Raw genomic sequence first — 19,670 nt, 5'->3', positions numbered from 1 at the left:
TGAGCCTAGTAACTGGATAAACGGTTAGCTGTGCAGTCTAACGCACTACTTTCCGGGTGGGAAGGCATTCTGGTCCCTGGCATCAATCCATCCGGTGGATTAGTATCGAGGTCCGGTATGCTGGCCAGTCTGTGGATGGTTTCTAAGGAGGTTTTCAATTTGCCTCAGTGAATGTGGGCTTGTTCCCCTTATTCCGCCTCAGTTACTCCATGTCGACGATTGCTGTGCAACCACTTTCTCCATGTACATGTACACCATAATTACTTTACCACGCAAACATTAGGGTTACACTCGTCTGGTGTGAGACTTCCCAGGAGGGTCCACTGGGGGCCGAACCGCACAATAACCCTGAGTTCAGTGTGGGGTGGCGGTGGGGTGAGTAGACTGTTGTAGCCTGTTGTGGGGTTGTGAACCACTGAGGGCTACAGCAGGGACGAAGCCTCTCCATCGTTTCTAGGCCCCAGTTCCATACAATACAATGGAAAAGACCAAACATGGTTTAATAATGAAATTCAGTGGATGCTGAGGAAGCAGAGACTGTTGCGCTCTCGTTTCAAGAGGGAATGCATAAATGATGAAAAGCAAAAGTTTGTTGAGATTTGTCCATCTGTGAAAAGTTCTATGTGCGAAGTATACAACAACTACCACCGTCACACCTTAGCAAAACACCTGGCAGAGAACCGAGAAAATTCTGGTTGTATGTAAAATCACTAAGCAGGTCTAAGGTTTCCATTTAGTCTCTTGTTGACCAATCTGGTGTGGCAGTTGAAGATGGCAAAACAAAAGCCCAAGTTTTAAATTTCACGTTTTAATTGTTCACACAGGATGATCATACAAACTTACCATAATTTGATCATCGGATGGACTCCCATATGGATGACATGGTAATAAGCATACCTGACATAGAGAAACAACTGGAGGATTTGAATGAAAATAAATCACCATATCCGGATGGAATCACAGTTCATTTTCAAAGACTACTCTAGGGCTTGGTCCCTTACCTAGCTTGCATTTATCACGAATCTCTCTCCCATCACAAAGTTCCAAGCAACTGGAAAAAAGTGCAGGTGACTATTACAAAAGAAAGGTAAAAGAGCAGACCCACAAAATTACAGACCAATGTAAAAGAGCAGACCCAGAAAATTGCAGACCAATATCCCGAACTTCTGTTTGTTGCAGAATCCTTGAACATATTCTCTGTTCTAATATAACAAATTCTCTTGAGACTGTGAATCTTATGTGCATGAATCAGCATGGTTTTAGAAAAAAGCACTCATGGCAAACTCAGCTAGGCCTTTTCTCACGATATACTGAGAACTATGGATGAGGGGCAACACACAGAATTATATTTCTAGATCTTTGGAAAGCATTTAACACAGTGACCCCAGCAAGCTGTTAATGAAGATACGTGCATACAGAATAAGTTCACAGACATGTGAGCAGCTCAAAAACTTCTTAAGTAATAGAACCCAGTATGTTGTCCTCGACAGCAAATGTTTGTCAGAGACATGGGTTTTGTCAGAGACAAGGGCAACGTCAGGAGTGCCCCAGGAAAGTGTGATAGGACCACTGTTGTTCTCTATATACATGAATGATTTGGCGGACAGGGTGGGCAGCAATCTGCGGTTGTTTGCTGCTGATACCATACTGTATGGTAAGGTGTCGAAGTTGAGTGACTGTAGGAAGATGCAAGATGAGATAAACAAAATTTCCAGTTGGTGTGGTGAATGGCAGCTAGCACTAAATGTGGAAAAATGTAAGTTAATGCAAATGAGTAGAAAGATCAAACCTGTTATGTTCACAAACAGCATTACTAGTGTCCTGCTTGACACAGTCAAGTTGTTTAAATATCTGGGAAAGGCAATAAGAGGTGGAACGAGCATGTGAGAACTATGGAAGGGAAGGCAAATGGTCGACTTCGGTTTACTGGGAGAATTTTAGTAAAGTGTGGTACATCTGTAAAGGAAACCATATATAGCATGCTGGTGCAAAGTATTCTTGACTACTGTTTGGGATCTGTACAAGGTCGGATTGAAGGAGGACATAGAAGCAATTCACAGGCTGGCCGCTAGATTTGTTACCAGTAGGTTCAAACAACACGTAAGTGTTATAGAGATGCTTCGGGAACTCAAATGGGAATCCCTGGAGAGAAGGTGATGTTCTTTTTGAGAAACATTATTGAAAAAAATTATAGAACCAGCATTTAAAGCTGACTGCCAAATGATTCTACTGCTGCCAACATACATTGTACATAAGGAACACGAAGATAAGATACGAGAAATTAAGGTATATACGGAGGCATACAGACAGTTGTTTTTCCCTCACTCTATTTGCGAGTGGAACAGGAAAGGAAAAGGTACCCTTCATCGTGCACCCTACAGTGGCTTGCGGAGTATATATGTAGATGTAGACATCTTTCCACAAGGTGGAAACTGCCAACAGTTGCACACTATCACAAGGTTCATCCCTGGCACAAGGAGAACCACTTAGACTACATGCACTACCACTAAGGATCTACTTGTGCAAGGCAGAGGAAAACTACTGTGAATAGGAACTAACATGGAAGTAAACGTATTGTATGTAGTGAGACCACTGCAAGGAACGAGGAATCAGATAAATCACAATGTTTCATATGCAAAAGTGTTATACGCTTAAAAAAGAGGCGGTGAGCAGGTAGTGCCCATTGAGATTAATTTTGGAACAATGGAAGAGAATTTTCAAAGGAATCGATAGTCGCCAACTTGGAGATCTTGCAGGAAGATGATTTGGACAGAGTAAATTTAGACCCTAAGCTTAAGCAAGCCACTGGCTTAAATGCATTATAGGAGAAGCTAGCACACTTGGAATGAGCAGAGAAGATAACAATGGCGCAATTAGTGATGGAATATGAAGCTCTATTTAATCCTTGTGGGTCTGAACACAGGGAAAGCACATAATCACAAGTGGGAATGAAATGCCTCTGTATCATTAGCCACACCGTATACTGTATCACTTGCAAACCAGTGAAAGAAGAATTTATTAACCAACAGTTTCGAGATGGTGTACAGTTATTTATATGCCACCTGGATTGAAAAATGCACCAGCTACATTTCAGGGCCTCTTAGATGGGGTAGGACATGGGCAGAAACATACATAGACTATCTGTGGTGTATTTAGATGACACAATTGTTTTTGCAAAGAACATGGAAGCACATGTGTTATAGTCAAGGGAAGCACTTGACTAGTTGCAGACAGTACACCTAAGACTCAGTTTAGAAATGTGTCACTTCATGTTGAAAGTTGTACAATATTTAGGGCAGGACATTAGTTGCAAGGCCATCAAGACAGATTTTGGGATAATAAAAACCATACAAGATTTTCTGGCATTGTGTATGGAAAGAGATGCAATCTTTCTTAGGTCTAGCAAATTATTAGTGGGAGATTGTACCCAAATTTTGAAAGTAGCATGGCTGCCCACTCATTTATTCAAGGAAAAAAGTATAATTCTACTTTTTGGTGGAGCACAAGGACGCAGTCAGTCAGCTGAAGGAACTTTTAAAACTGTTCTGATTTTACTTTTCCCAAATTATGAGAAGGTACTTGTGCTGTCATGCAACATGCACTCAGCTGTGTGTTTAGCCAAGAAGTGGATGGGGGAGACTGTTCAGATGCCTGCACCTTCTGACACTTGAATACTGTGAAAAATAAGAACTCTACAATAGAGAAAAAGGTGCTGAGCCTCACATACTGCAGTACATACTTCTGACGTTACTTGTATGGGAGAAAATTGAAGGCGATAACAGACCTTCCAGCACTGAGATGGCTATCAGGATTGTAAGAGTCATCCAGCCAATTAACATGCTGGGTGGTAAAAATTCAGCGAATTTGTTTTTTAGGCGATTCATTGACCTGGTAAGTCACTAGGACAAGATAATGGTTTGAATCAGAAAGTATATGTGATACAATGAGTGCTGCCTATGTGGAATGACAGATGGCATAAGTCGCAGACATGGGAAGAAACCCATAAGACATCCTGGAAACCAACTCATATTTTCAGAAAGTAGGACCTAACTAGGTGCACTCAGTGTATGACTCAACTGTAGCTATCACCACCTGGAATGACCACGATGATTGAAATATAGCTAAACAAGACTCAATGAGACATATCAGGATTGTCTTTTTAAGTACCAGCAACAATAACAGACTATTCAGTTCTGCACATAATGTACCCTCCGCTGTACCTACCCAATAATCCTTTCAAAATTCTGCCACTGAAGAACCTAACCTACTTGAATGCTATCATTGATCTTATCGTACAAGCTCCCTCAATAAACTTATAACAGCAATGGGTGGGCGTATTTGTGCAGAACAGTTGTTACAGTAATACTGCAGTGGATACCTGCACAAATACATGATAATGGGAATTTCAACTCACAGAACTTCCTTAAGCTCTGTCATCACTTATGTGGCCTATGTCCATCATCATTGGAGAGCCATCTGCCAACCAGATCTTCCAGTCTACTACCTACCACAAAGTTTAATCCAAGGGATGGAACAATCTGGGTGTAACAGATGCCATACACCATGTGATGGAATGTATAGGGAAGGAAAACAGATAATGTGTAAAGTGTGAATAGTGGTGAGAGGAAGAGTGCACTGGAGAGGCAAGGGAAAACTGTAAACACAATAGTACCACATCGTTTTAGTAGTTCATAGGTTCAGGAGCAGCATGGAACCCCAGTGATATGTTGTACCAGATGAAATAACACTCATCGGCACAGTGGTGGGTTCTTATATTTACTTCTGGAGGAGGCCGAGTAGATACTACAACACACACAAAATATTAGATCACTTTATTATCACTTGACCAAAATGAAATACTTAACTTTGTAACAATCCATGACCACATGAATGTCATGTGTATTTATTTCTGTCATTGAACACTAACTTATAACTTGATCTTGTACAGATAATAATCTATTCTCTCAAAGTAAAACTGACTACAAACTTTGCTACATGGTTGTGTCTAATACAACTCTCACACTGCTGGCTGCAGTGAGTCTATGCTGAAACTTTGCTACATGATTGTGTCTAATACAACTCTCACACTGCTGGCTGCAGCAAGTCTATGCTGTCATCTTCAGTGACATTTGCAGGGTGGGGTTAGCGGCACTCTGCTCTGACATAAGCAAGCATGCTGCAGTGGTGGCATACAGAACTCTTGAGGATATGTCTACACTGATTTCTCTCATTTCTTCATCATGTCTTGCAGTGACTGTGCTTACTTGTCGTTCCATCACAAGGTACCAACCTCACCTTGGAACCTTGTTCTTCGGACTACACTACATGATATGCAGGACAGACAATGACTTAACTCTACAGCTGGGTGTCGCAATAGTGCTGGCTCAACACCTTGGACAGTGTTCTGCCATCAGTAGTTGACAGTGTTGCTGAATCGTGTTGTACAACACAGTGCTTTCTCAGCCGAGCGCATGATGAGAGCCTACCACCTATCACAGCATCCCTGGCCAGAGAGAGCATAAATACAGGTCGCTGATAGCACCATTACTTGGATGTCGTAAATTTGACCGATGCAGTCTCCACCAACTAAGTGAAGCCAGTGATCTACTAGCAAGCAGGTGTGTATTTTTCAATTATTGACACAACAGTAGCATGAACAAGTTTGAATGTATTTTTACTTGTGAAATTCAACATAACAGCTTTTCCTCTTTTTTTGGTCTTCTATTTATACACAGGGCACTGAATGGAAAGTTTGGATGTGATAATTTTCTTAATGTATAGGGTATTTCTGATAAAGGTTTAACGATGCTGTATAAATCATGGACTTCAAGCACAACCTTACTGAGCACTATTATGTGTTCTATAATACCACATTAATATCATTTGCAAATTTACAAAGAGCCTTTGGCAATGTTGATTGAAAAACACTCTTTGGAATTATGAAGTTATCATAGGTAAAATGTAGGAAGCAAAAGGCTTTCTATAACTTCTGTAGAAATCAGACTCTAGTTATAAGAGTTGAACAATTTGAAAGGGGAGCAGTAATTGCGAAGGTAGTGAGACACTGTTGTAGCCTACACCGCCATGTTCTTAAATCTCTACATAGAGAAAGCAGTAAAGGGAACTATGCAGAAATTTTTGTAGGGAATTACATTTGAGGGGGATAAAATAAAAATTCAGAGGTTTATCAGTGACTTAATCCCATCAGGCTTAGCCAAGGACTTGGAAGAGCAGATGAACTCAATCATTGCTCTTTTAAAAATAGGTTATAGGATGAATATCAACCAAGGTAAAAGCTGAGGAAATTAGATAAGGAAATGACACATTAAAATTAGTGGGTGGGTTTTAATATTTGGCAGCAAAATAGTTGATGTTGTTGTTGTTGTTGTTGTTGTTGTTGTTGTTGTCTTCAGTCCTGAGACTGGTTTGATGCAGCTCTCCATGCTACTCTATCCTGTGAAAGCTTCCTCATCTCTCAGAACCCACTGCAACCCACATCCTTCTGAATCTGCTTAGTGTAGTCATCTCTTGGTCTCCCTCTACGATTTTTACCCTCTACGCTGCCCTCCAATACTAAATTGGTGATCCCTTGATGCCTCAGAACATGTCCTACCAACCAATCCCTTCTTCTGGTCAAGTTGTGCCACAAACTTCTCTTTTCCCCAATCCTATTCCATACTTCTTCATTAGTTATGTGATCTACCCATCTAATTTTCAGCATTCTTCTGTAGCACCACATTTCGAAAGCTTCTATTCTCTTCTTGTCTAAACTATTTATCATCCATGTTTCACTTCCATACATGGCTACACTCCATACAAATACTTTCAGAAATGACTTCCTGACACTTAAATCTATACTCGATGTTAACAAATTTCTCTTCTTCAGAAACGCTTTCCTTGCCATCGCCAGTCTACATTTTATATCTCTACTTCGACCATCATCTGTTACTTTGCTCCCCAAATAGCGAAACTCCTTTACTACTTTAAGTGTCTCATTTCCTGATCTAATTCCCTCAGCATCACCTGACGTAATTCGACTACATTCCATTATCCTCGTTTTGCTTTTGTTGATGTTCATCTTATATCCTCCTTTCAAGACACTATCCATTCCGTTCAACTGCTCTTCCAAGTCCTTTGCTGTCTCTGACAGAATTACGATGTCATCGGCGAACCTCAACAATTTTATTTCTTCTCCATGGATTTTAATACCTACTCCAAATTTTCCTTTCGTTTCCTTTACTGCTTGCTCAATATACAGATTGAATAACATCGGGGAAAGGCTACAACCCTATCTTACTCCGTTCCCAACCACTGCTTCCCTTTCATGTCCCTCGACTCTTATTACTGCCACCTGGTTTCTGTACAAATTGTAAATAGCCTTTCGCTCCCTATATTTTACCCCTGCCACCTTCATAATTTGAAAGAGAGTATTCCAGTCAACATTGTCAAAAGCTTTCTCTAAGTCTACAAATGCTAGAAACGTAGGTTTGCCCTTCCTTAATCTAGCTTCTAAGATAAGTCGTAGGGTCAATATTGCCTCACATGTTCCAACATTTCTACGGAAACCAAACTGATCATCCCTGAGGTCGGCTTCTACTAGTTTTTCCATTCGTCTGTAAAGAATTCGTGTTAGTATTTTGCAGCTGTGACTTATTAAACTGATAGTTCGGTAATTGTCACATCTGTCAACACCTGATTTCTTTGGGATTGTAATTATTATATTCTTCTTGAAGTCTGAGGGTATTTCGCCTGTCTCATACATCTTGCTCACCAGATGGTAGAGTTTTGTCAGGACTGGCTCTCCCAAGGCCGTCAGTAATTCCAATGGAATGTTGTCTACTCCGGGGGCCTTGTTTCGACTCAGGTCTTTCAGTGCTCTGTCAAACTCTACACGCAGTATGGTATCTCCCATTTCATCTTCATCTACATCCTCTTCCTTTTCCATAATATTGTCCTCAAGTACATCACCCTTGTATGATGATAGAAGAAGGGAAGATGATATAAGATGCACACTGTTAATAGAAGGAAAAGTATTTCTAACAAAGAGAAATTTGTTAACATTAAACATGAATTAAAGTTTTAAAGTCTTTTCTGAAGGTATCTGCCTGGAATGTAGCAATATATGGAAGTGAAATATGGACAATAAACAATACTGGCTATATGAGAACAGAAGCTTTTAAAATGTGGTGCTACAGACACGTGGCTTGAAGAGATGTGCATAGAACTGTAAAGAAAAGAGCTGCATGGCACAAATTTACTAAAGAAAGAGATAGGTTAACAGGACACAACGTAAGGCATTAAGGGACAGTTAATTCGGTAATGGAAAAAGAGTGGGGGTGGGTGAGGGTGGACCACTTGGGGGGGGGGGGGGGGGGGGGGAGGAAGGGGTAGCATTGCATTAGGAAAACTATGTTTGACAACAGTAAGAAGGGTCAAGTAGATGTAAGTTGCAGTGGTTATGCAGAAATGAAGACATTTGCAGAGGATAGAATAAGGTGGGGAGTTGCACAACTCGCATTTTCAAACTGAATAGCAGAAATCAACAACCACAACATGTGTTCTGCATTCTTTTGTGGTGGGAGTGTTTAAATATGTTTTCACAGCATTCTCCAAATGGTACCATTAAAACAAGATGGGTCTTTGCTTTTTTTTATCTTACTTGCTACAATTTTCTGATACATTAAGCACTTATCTTCTTTCCTTACTGTGTGTCCTTATTGCCTCTCTCTCTCTCTCTCTCTCTCTCTCTCTCTCTCTCTCTCTCTCTCTGTGTGTGTGTGTGTGTGTGTGTGTGTGTGTGTGTGTGTGTGTGTGTTGGGGGAGGGGTGGGGGGGTCACTGAAATTTTGTCACTCGATAAAAAGCAAATTAAAGTCACCACCAGGGTATTTCAGTTCAACAGAATTAGGTTACCTTAGAATAACTCTAGCCTATTCTCTTGTTGCTTCGCTTTCTTTGCCTACACACTTCTCACAATAGTTCGTATGACCTTGGGTTGGGATGGGAGTTTTCTGACACATTCGTATCACTTTCTGCATAGGATGAGATGGTTTTATAATAGACATGAAGATGCTTGGCATTAAGCAACAATGGTAAACAAACACAAATAAAGAGCAGGCAATTACAGCTTATACAATGCTACACATGTGAAGAACATAAATCTTTTACAGGCAGCTTTGTTTTTCCTTTATTGGTATGAGAACCAGAGAAACTGATCATGTTAATCAAAAGGATTTAGGCTTTCAAGAATGGCAGAAACATGTAGCACATTATTCATATATAGTACTACATAATACTAAAATTTACTTTAATCATTACTTTGCTCACACTAGTTATACTCACTCCATTTTCTGGTGATTTAGCACTTCTGGAAGTAGTTCTATTTTTAGCTGATTTAAGAAGCTTTGTCTTCTGTTCAGTTTGCCCAGCTGACTTTGACTTTCTTCTTACTTGACTTTTGGGCTTTGATGCGCGTGGACCAATACTCACATCCTGAGCGAGAAAATCAGGAGATTCTGAAAAATCGAAAGAATTAGTTTTACAAGACAAGGATGAAAATTAAAATGTCTGACACATGTGAATATACTTTCAAGATTCTTTCTGCACACACAAATATTTAACAATTGAGGATTTCAAAATGAAAACCAGAAAAAGTAAGCAATTTTCCAGTCATAATTTTCAGAGATGTAGCCATTTCATATCCAAATACAATACACAATTAATTGTGCAGTATGGAAAATTCTCGTTGAGGAAATTTAGGTTGGTTGGTTTGTGGGATTAAAGGGATCAGACTGCTACAGTCATCGGTCCCTTTTTCCAAAACTTAAAAACATCCACATAGAATAAAAACGAACAACGGAATAGACGACAGACAACACAGGACAAGAAAGATAGACAGAGACCAGACAAAAGGAATTAAAATCCCACAGTGTGTGACAGTGGTTGGCCGACCATAGAGAAAAAAAAAGGAAAAGCCAACCACGGGGAAACACATTAAAAACTCAATCTAAAATCGTAGGCCAAAGGCCAGACTCAACATACAAGAAACATAACAAACACTCAGATTAAGTGATAAAAACCCCTGCCCGAAAAAACGCAAAACAAAGCCTGCCTTGGCAGTGTCATTTGTTAAAAGGGCAGGGAGCGAGTCGGGCAGTCGAACGTCTGCCTGAGCACAGGTAAAAGTGGACACTCCAACAAAATGTGGACCACCATCAAAACAAAACCGCAGCAACATAAAGGTGGGTCCTCACATCGCAATAAGTGGCCGTGCATCATCCATGTATGCCCGATGCGTAGCCAGCAGAGGACAACAGACTCCTTGGGAGAGACCCACAAGGAGGAGTGCCACACATCGGTATCCTCCTTGATGGCCCAAAGTTTGTTTGGTGAAGGCAGGGCGTGCCATTCAGTGTCCCAAAGTTCTAAAACTTTGCGGCATAAGACAGCTCGCAGTCTCCGGGAGGCCAATGTCCAGAGTCGGTTCACTGGTGGCCTGTTTGGCCAAGGAGTCAACATGTTCATTGCTCGGGATGCTGACATGACCAGGGGTCCACACAGACCACAGAGCGGCCGCAACGGGCAAGAGTATAGAGGGTCTCCTGAACAACCATTACCAGATGAGAGCGAAGGAAGCACTGGTTAATAGCTTGTAAACTGCTCAGGGAATCGCTACAGATAACAAAGGACTCACCTGAGAAGGAGCAGATATACTCTAGGGCATGAAAGATGGCGACCAGCTCAGCAGTGAAAACGCTTCAGCCAGCCGGCAATGAATTTTGTTCGTAGTGGTCCCCTAGAGTCAGAGCATAGCCGCCACGACCAGCAACCATCGAACCATCAGTGTAAACAATGCCAGAACCCTGATACGTGGCAAGGATGGATAGAAAGCGGCGGAAGGCCTCCGAAGGTACTGAGTCCTTCGGGCCCTGTGCCATTTCAAGCCGAAGGCAAGGGTGGGGCACACACCATGGGGGTGTACACAGAGGGGCCCGGAAAGGAGGTGGAAGAGGGAAAACCCCAAGCCCAGAGAGAAGCTCTCTGACACAGACCACGATCGTACAACCCGACCGGGGCCAACGTTCTGGGATGTGGACGACCGACTGCGGAAACAAGAGACGATAATTAGGATGCTCAGGTAAGCTTCAAACATGCGTAGCATAAGCGGCCAGTAAACGTTGGCACCACAACCGCAGTGGAGGGACACCTGCCTCCACAAGTATGCTGTCCACAGGGCTGGTCCGGAAAGTACCAGTGGCAAGTCGTATCCTGCTGTGTAGGATTGGGTCCAGCACCCGCAACGCAGATGGGGATGCTGAACCATAAGCCAGGCTCCCATAATTCAGACGGGACTGGATTAACACCTGGTAGAGCTGTAAGAGGGTAGATCGGTCAGGGCCCCAACTGGTGTGGCTCAAGCATCGCAGAGCATTAAGATGACGCCAACACATCTGCTTAAGCTGCCGAATATGTGGGGGCCAAGTCAATCGGGCATCAAAAACCGATGTGTCTCCACCACAGCAAGAAGTTCGCCGGCAAGATAAAGCCGCAGCTCAGGGTGAACTGTTCGTCGCCGCCAGAAATGCATAACGCAGGTCTTGGCAGCCCGTTAATTGCAATTAAAAACAGGCAGACACTTAAAACAGATCCCTGTGGCACCCCGTTCTCCTGAACTCAGGAGGAACTATGGGAGGCCGTGACTTGCATGTGGAAGGTTCGATGCGGCAGAAAATTTCAGATGAAAATCAGCAATGGACCCCGAAGACCCCAATCATGAAGTGTAGAGAGGATGTGATGGCGCCATGTCATATCATACGCCTTCCGCATGTCGAAAAAGACAGTGACGAGGTGCTGACGGCGAGCAAAGGCCATACGGATGGCTGACTCCAGGCTCGCCAGATTGTCGGCGGCAGAGTGACCGTTACGGAACCCACCCTGAGACGGAGCCAGAAAGCCCCGAGACTCTAGTACCCAGCTCAACCTCCAGCTCACCGTGTGTTCGAGCAACTTGCAAAGAATGTTGGTGAGGCTAATGGGGTGGTAGCTGTCCACCTCCAATGGGTTCTTGCCAGGTTTCAAAATGGGGATAACAATGCTTTCCTGCCATTGCAACGGAAACTCACCCTCGACCAAGATACGGCTGTAAAGGTCGAGGAGGTGTCGCTGGCAGTCCACTGAGAGGTGTTTCAGCATCTGACAGTGGATGTGATCTGGCCCGGGAGCTGTATCAGGGCAAGTGCCCTCCCCACGGGCGCCACCCAGCCTCAGTAAGGGCTACCTGGCAGGATGGCCATTCCCGGGAGTCCCGATGCCCCAGGAGGATAGGCATCTACTCCTTGGCAAACATGGGGAGTTAATGGCGCAGGCATCAGCAGAGCGATCCCTGTGTTGTCAGGGGGCTACAACCAACAGGGTACATGGCAGTCCCACCACAACGGACTGGCTACCATGCTGGATATTAGGTGCAATAAAGTCCATGGTTGTCACCTCCACAAAAAACAACAGTGCATAGTGGAAATTGCACATAGGAACACATCCTCGCCCAAGAGATGGAGAATGAGCAGGACGGCAATGCGACAACGGTAAAACTGGCTAGAGGTCTCAATGCACGATGGACAAAATGCACCATGTAAGGCGCCGTTCCCTAATCGGCTCGCTCTTCTGAAGAATTTTGAGATATGGAGGTCAAACCCGACAGGGGACCATCAGATAAGGGCCGAAACGTTTGAGACTCCTTTTAGTCGCCACTTACGACAGGTAGGAATACCGCGGGCCAATTCTTATCCCCGAACCCGCAGAGGTATGAGGAAATTTATAATGTGACACTAGCTTTAGTAACAGAATGTCATGAAGTTTGACACTAGAAACACAATCACAGAAGATATTTCAGGTTTTATAGAAAGGGACAGTAGTGTGGTATCATGTACTATTGATACTATGCTGTGCATTCCACGTGGAGACAGTGCTAGTAGCCCGTGTGACTCCACTGCCAATCTACTACCAGTTCCATGACACACCCTCCTCTGCTTGCATGGCCAGTGACACCACGGAGCCAATTTAAAGGATGCTGCACCGCTCTAGGCTAGTCTCTGTCTGTTGGTCGATTTCTGCAAGTGTACTCAAAGTGTTATCAGTTAGCCTCTGTTGTTGTTGTCATTGTTGCTGTTGTTGTTGTCATTGTTGCTGTTGTTTATGACGAACCTATCTACCTCAAGAACATGCACTGGATTGTATTGTGGACTTCTTGTTACTCAAGTTAAGTAAAATGAGTTACTTATACACTAAGTATGCATCTCATTATTTTTGCTCTGTGTCTTAGAACCTACCACCTCTTCGGCATCCACCACTGCTCCAGCCAAACAGGAACAAGAGCAACCTTGATAGCATGTAACTATAGTAATACAAAGTATTATGGTAGATTTGTCCCACGAAAGCAAGGGATGGTAATCCAGAGTGAATTTTCCCTCTGCAATAGAACATATGCCAATTTGAAACTTACTTGCAGATTAAAAATGCATGCCACACTAGGACTCTAACCTGAGACCTTTGCCTGGAAACAATGCCGTAGGCTGTGGCCAAGCCACTTCTCTGCAATACACTTTCTTCCAGGAGTGCTTGTCTCAGAAGGTATGCAGAAGACCTTCTGTTAAGTCTGGAAGGTAAAAGAGAGGTATTGATGGAAGAAAAGCTGTGTGGGCACATCATGAGTTGTGTTTCAACAGCTCAGTCAGAAGAGAACTTGCCTGCAAAAGGAATAGGTCCCAGATTTGAGCCCTGGTCCAACATGCAGTTTTAATCAGCCAGGAGATTCCAGGAATGATAATTTTTGTACATTTATTTCTGCGTGTTCAGTAATAAACCGTAATTAGCCTTCAACTTCACAGATCATCTATGGCACACACTTTTAGCAAGATATACTGACGGAAAGTCCAGGATATGGAAATAGATCACAGCTAATCATATAGAAGAGGTTCTGAGGGGCAGACAGGTAGACACACAGAGTGGAAAATGCATGCATAAACCAACGATCTTAATTCCCGGGGCTGCTGCTCCACTACAATTTGGTCAACTGTAGGTCACTTTAATGAATTACGACACAGGGTATTGCAGGAAATAAAGTATGTATGTTCCTGTGCAAAACCACAAATAAATACAGATGTAACTCTGACCTCCATGTATTTTCTCTTTAATGGAGAATACTATGAACAAACAGAAGGCATTACAATGGGGAGTCCACTCTCGCCTGTGGTCGCAAATTTCTATATGGTGCACTTCACAGAGGAAACTTTTAGTGTCATCCAAATGGAAACCTACTTGTTTTCTTCATTATGTGGATCAAACATTAGTGACCTGGCCCCATGAAAGGGACAGGCTCCTAGACTTCCTTACGCACCTGAACTCTATACATCCTAACATCAAATTCACTATGGAGACCAGAAGGAAGATTACCATTCCTAGATGTCATGGTCAAAAGAAGAGTGGATGGCACCGTGGGCCATGATGTGTACAGGAAGAAAATGCACACTGACCTGTATTTGCATGTGGATAGCTGCCACCACCCTTTGCAGTGGAATGAGGTGCTAAATACACTTGTGCACAGGGTGAACACCATCTCTGATGCAGAGTGTCTGCCCCATGAGCTGGAACATCTTAAAACTGTATTCTGGAAAAACAAGTACTTGGAATGGCAGATCAGATGCGCTCTCTGCCGCACCTCTACAGTACAGCATGTGGAGACGGAAGAAGTCACGGAGGAAGAGAGAGCCTCTGCCGGGGAAAATAGGATGAATATTGAGGAAACATCGAGTAGGAACTGTCTTTTACTCACCCAATACAACATGAGCATTTGCAGAAGACTGGCATATACCATATCCCATGTCAGTGTGGGAAGACTTATATTAGACAGACAGTGCACACAATCAAAGATAGTTGACGAGAACATTAGAGGCATGCTCGACTTAGGTATCCCAACAAGTTGGCAGTCGCAGAGCACTGTTTGTCCAAATATCACGAAATGGACTACCAACATACCAGGATCTTGGCACAGACATCTAAATACTGGGACAGAGTTGATAGAGAGGCTATCAAAATTTGTACCATGGACAGGCTCAACAACCGAGATTGTGGCTATAACCTCAGCAAGACATGGGAATTAGCATTGAGCCTAATTAAATAGACACTCAGCAAAGAAAATGAACACGAGACCACGGCGGATGAGGCAATTACACTGATGCCACCACAGATGCCAACACCAGCATCTCAGTGACTGCCTACCCGCAGCCGCGGACCGCAGAGAGAACGCCTAGCAGGGGGAGGGGATTTAAGACGGCCGCCCGCCCTCAGGAGCTCAATTTGCCAGCGGACCTGATGATGATGATGATGATGATGACATGTCTGATCATTGAAATATTGTGCCCTTTGGACACTATGGACTCTTTGAGCATGATAATTTTATTTTCAAAGTGTAAGCAGTTAATATATTACAATTTTTATGTGACAATGACAAGCAATTTGTTGCAGACAATCATTACAGAACTTGAAGAAGCTGGGAAAAATAAGTTTCCTCCCATTTCAAAAAGGATTTGTTACATCAATAAATTCACTTTTTGGATTTTCACATTTGTGAAAAATTCCGGGCCAACCTACATCCTGGCTGCCAGCCTGAATCTTGAAAGTTTATTTATAGAGGTCGCAGTTTCAGTAAATTTTATAATAAACCCATAGCCTAGGAGAATTTTCCTATAAATGCTAACCAGCAGTGTGGCAAATATACTTTTGGGCAATTTCATCTCAAATCATACAGGTTAAGAGTGGATGTGCCGCATCACAATTTCAAAATTTGCTGGAAAATATATATATATATATATATATATATATATATATATATATATATATGTGTGTGTGTGTGTGTGTGTGTGTGTGTGTGTGTGTGTGAAGTCCCACATGATGCCTCTTCAAGACTACAATAATGCGATTTTCTGATGATTTGTTAAAACACTACAGACCTCTAGAAATGTGTGTATTTGTGAAAATGTAACGAAAGGGAAAAATTGAAAAATTGTAATAAAGAAACCAAAAGTGATAGAGATCTGAATTTATTTTCAATAAATACTTTGTTCCCAATACTTTGACACATGATTAACACACACACACACACACACACACACACACACACACACACACACACACACACACACACACTTCTGAGCGCTCTCTCTCTCTCTTCCTCTTTCCTTTTTTTTTTGTTTTTAATAAATTGAAAATTTGTAACGTTTTGCGAATTTCAAAATTAAGTTTTGAAAATATGAACAGTCACAGGATGTTAACTGTTTTGAGAAATGATAAAGTGGAAGGACTGCTAACTGTCAGCTATGATATTAATGCATCAAATCTTTAAACTGTCAAAATATTTGTACATGAACATGACATAATATGAGATTTTTTGGTTGTTTGGTAATTATTTTCTCCAAAACCCCCATCCCAAATGTTCTAAAAATTTCATGGCTCGTTAGTTTGTCATTGTACTTACTGAATGTACAATCAGAAAGGGCAATACTTGTCTGTACAAAATGTGAGAAATTTTTTGGCAGACCTAGCTCTACTCTCCAGATCAAAAGATTACGGACACTTAAAGATTTAAATTGATTGCTTATTTTATGTAAAGGTCAAGCAAAACTGTTATTTATGAATGAAAATTTGTTTGAAAGCATTTTACAACAAAAATTAGATATAGAATATTTATACCCATTTTTCTTTTTATGATATTATTCACAAATTATTATAGTCTTCTGTCATGATTTTATTTCTTCATGACTTTCCTTGAATTAAAATTGCCTAGAATGTACTGCTGAAGAGAGCTGATCTGTTTTTTTATCTGCTTTTCTATGAACTTGTATAGCTGAGCTGGATCTGCACACGTCCAAGCATGATCCAACAAGAGCAGTACTTGGGAAATTGGAACTGCACACTGATCTTTTGATGATGACCATTAGAAAGCATTAACCAGGACCATGAGGTGTCAAAGTGGAGACAGTTATATCTTGCAGCTCATGAGAGAGAGTTATTATCTGTACCATCCACCAATGATTATCATACACACAACAAATGAAGTGGCTGACTATGAAGTCTTCTAATGTATACTGTGGTCTCTGCATTTCACACACAATAACAGGCTGCATTTCATAAAGAATCATTCTCGCAATGTATGAGCCACTCTGGGATGCAACCCAGTCGTGACATGATTGAATTCCTACCACAGGCTTCACAGCAGACCACTCTTCTCTCTTTTTTAAATGGAATTCCCTTCATGTACTTTCATTTAGAATTAAGAGTTTCATGTTTGTTACTAATGTTGATATGGTGTGTACAAATCCATTAGCATGTCTTATAGCATCGACAGCTTCATGCCGATTAGCTCATAAAACTGAAAGCAGTTTTTAAAATGAGATGCTGTACCATCAGTCACATACAAATGTTTAGGAAATGCATGACCTCCAGATGCTATGTCTTCAATTATGATGCTGACAGCGTAGCATGCATGTACACTGCCATGAATGAGATCATCACTGACCATAGCAAAACAATGTGATGTTCCAAGGAAGTGAGCAACACATGTGAATATTTATATCTGTAATGTGTGCCAGTGGTAACTTTGAATTTCCTTCTGCAAAGCAAGAGACCAGTTATTAGCAACGTCAAAATGACGAACTAATGTGTCTGCATTCTGGGATGTGGCTGATTTTACTTCTGCTATGGACTGTCTCTGAATCTTCCGGATTGTTGGTGAGCTATTCTTTTCATGACCCAATGCCTAACCTCTGTAGCAAACTTCTCTGGCTCTACTGTCTTCTTTAACAACTCTCTTTCCTCTCACAACGCAAAGGTTGCATCACTGTCAGTATCCTGAAGCTGTGATGCTTCAACAGCCATCACTTTGGCACCAGGACACATTAACTTGTTTCAATTTCTTTCACTTTTCTTTTTACATACTGTTTTCTTCTTGTGATTGTTACCTTTCCAGGGCATTTAAGGGGAGATTTAGTAGAGGCTACAGCAGAAATGTTAACATTCAACGTCTCAACAAGTTCACACCCAGGAATATGAACAGCTGCACTGTCTTCTTCAGCTTCACATTCAGGTGATGATAGTGATTGTTCATGTGGGTTGTCACTAAATTTCTTCTTGTAATGAATGTAGCAAATTCCTGCACACTGGATGTGACACTAATACTGTTACTTAAGGACCAAGATACTTCTGACAGATTTTCAACTGTGAAGTGTTTTTCACTTTTCTTAAACATCACCTCCTTCTGTCTTTTTTATAGTCCACACACCTCATTCTTTCACTACTGTATTTCCTCAGTGACATAAGAGTATGGATGGGGTTTTCGAGTAAGTAATTCGTAAAAACTTGCGAAAATGCAAGTTTTTACCTTTTTAGTAATAAATATTTACATAATACAGATAGCTCGAGCACAGAAGATACTGTTTACAATTATATCAGTAGTATCTGGTAATGTGACAGAGAAGATAGCATTCTGTGATTTTTCAAATTACAAAAAAAAAGTGGAAAAATTAACTTAAATTTCCTATTTTTGTCTTAAATTTGTATGTTAAAGGGCCCCATAAGTGTGCGCGTGTCAACTAAATTTCAACACACTAAAACCAAGTTTTAATGCAAAACATCTGCTAGGTCGCTACTGTTTTAATAGTTATTTACAAAATATACATTTTTCAAAGGGCTGCACCACTTACAAAAATACTTCCATTTCTTAACACTTATGATATAGAGGTTTAATATATATTTTTTCCAGAGAAATTCATAACTGTGAATTGACATGATCCATATGATTTGAGATGAAATCACCCCTTTGTCCCTTGGTGCTTCCATGGTAGAGGACAAAGATCAACATTCTGCAGAAGAAGCTTTGGGAGAATTTGAGAGTTTTATTTAAAGTGAATTATGCAACAAAGCAGCTGACATGTTGTATCAAGATACTTCAAATGAAGAAGACTTGCTTCCACATAAAAGTAGATATCTTAGGTGTTGCAAAACAACTCAAATCACTTAAGAAAGGCAAGTCTTCCAGTCCAGATGGTATACCTATCATGTTTGTCTCAGAGTATGCAGACACAACAGCACCTTTCTTAGCAATCATATACAACCACTCACTTGACAAAAGGTCTGTTCCTAAAGACTGGAAAGTAGCACAGGTCACACCAATGTTCAAGAAAGGAAATATGAGTAACATTGAATTACAGACCCATATCACTGACCTCAATTTACAGTAGGATTTTGGAGCATATACTGTACTCGAACATTATGAATCACCTTGAAGAAAATGGCTAAATGGCTCTGAGCACTATGGGACTCAACTGCTGTGGTCATCAGTCCCCTAGAACTTAGAACTACTTAAACCTAACTAACCTAAGGACATCACACACATCCATGCCCGTGGCAGGATTCGAACCTGCGACCGTAGCAGTCGCACGGTTCCAGACTGTGTGCCTAGAACCGCCAGACCACCGTGGCCGGCTGAAGAAAATGACTTACTGATACATAACCAACACGGACTCAGAAAATATCGTTTTTGTGCAACACAGCTAGCTCTTTATTCCCATGAAGTAATGTGTGCTGTCAACGAGGAATCTCAGATCGATTCCATACTCCTAG

The 19,670-nt window shown here is 41.6% G+C and overlaps 1 protein-coding gene across 2 annotated transcripts in view; it reads right to left on the bottom strand.

Moving 5' to 3' along the window:
* LOC126298872 (crossover junction endonuclease MUS81-like) overlaps nucleotides 1–19,670 on the bottom strand; it is a 198,028-nt gene that overhangs the window by 128,645 nt on the left and 49,713 nt on the right. For both annotated transcript variants that reach the window (XM_049990387.1, XM_049990388.1), the window contains exon 3: nucleotides 9,342–9,514. In XM_049990387.1, coding sequence (XP_049846344.1) covers nucleotides 9,342–9,514 — 173 coding nt within the window. The remainder of the gene's footprint in view (nucleotides 1–9,341; nucleotides 9,515–19,670) is intronic.

This window comes from Schistocerca gregaria, chromosome X (genome assembly GCF_023897955.1).
Source record: "Schistocerca gregaria isolate iqSchGreg1 chromosome X, iqSchGreg1.2, whole genome shotgun sequence".
Lineage (NCBI taxonomy): Eukaryota > Metazoa > Arthropoda > Insecta > Orthoptera > Acrididae > Schistocerca > Schistocerca gregaria.
The sequence above is the reverse complement of the archived record's forward strand: the minus strand, read 5'-3'. Positions and strand labels throughout refer to the sequence as shown.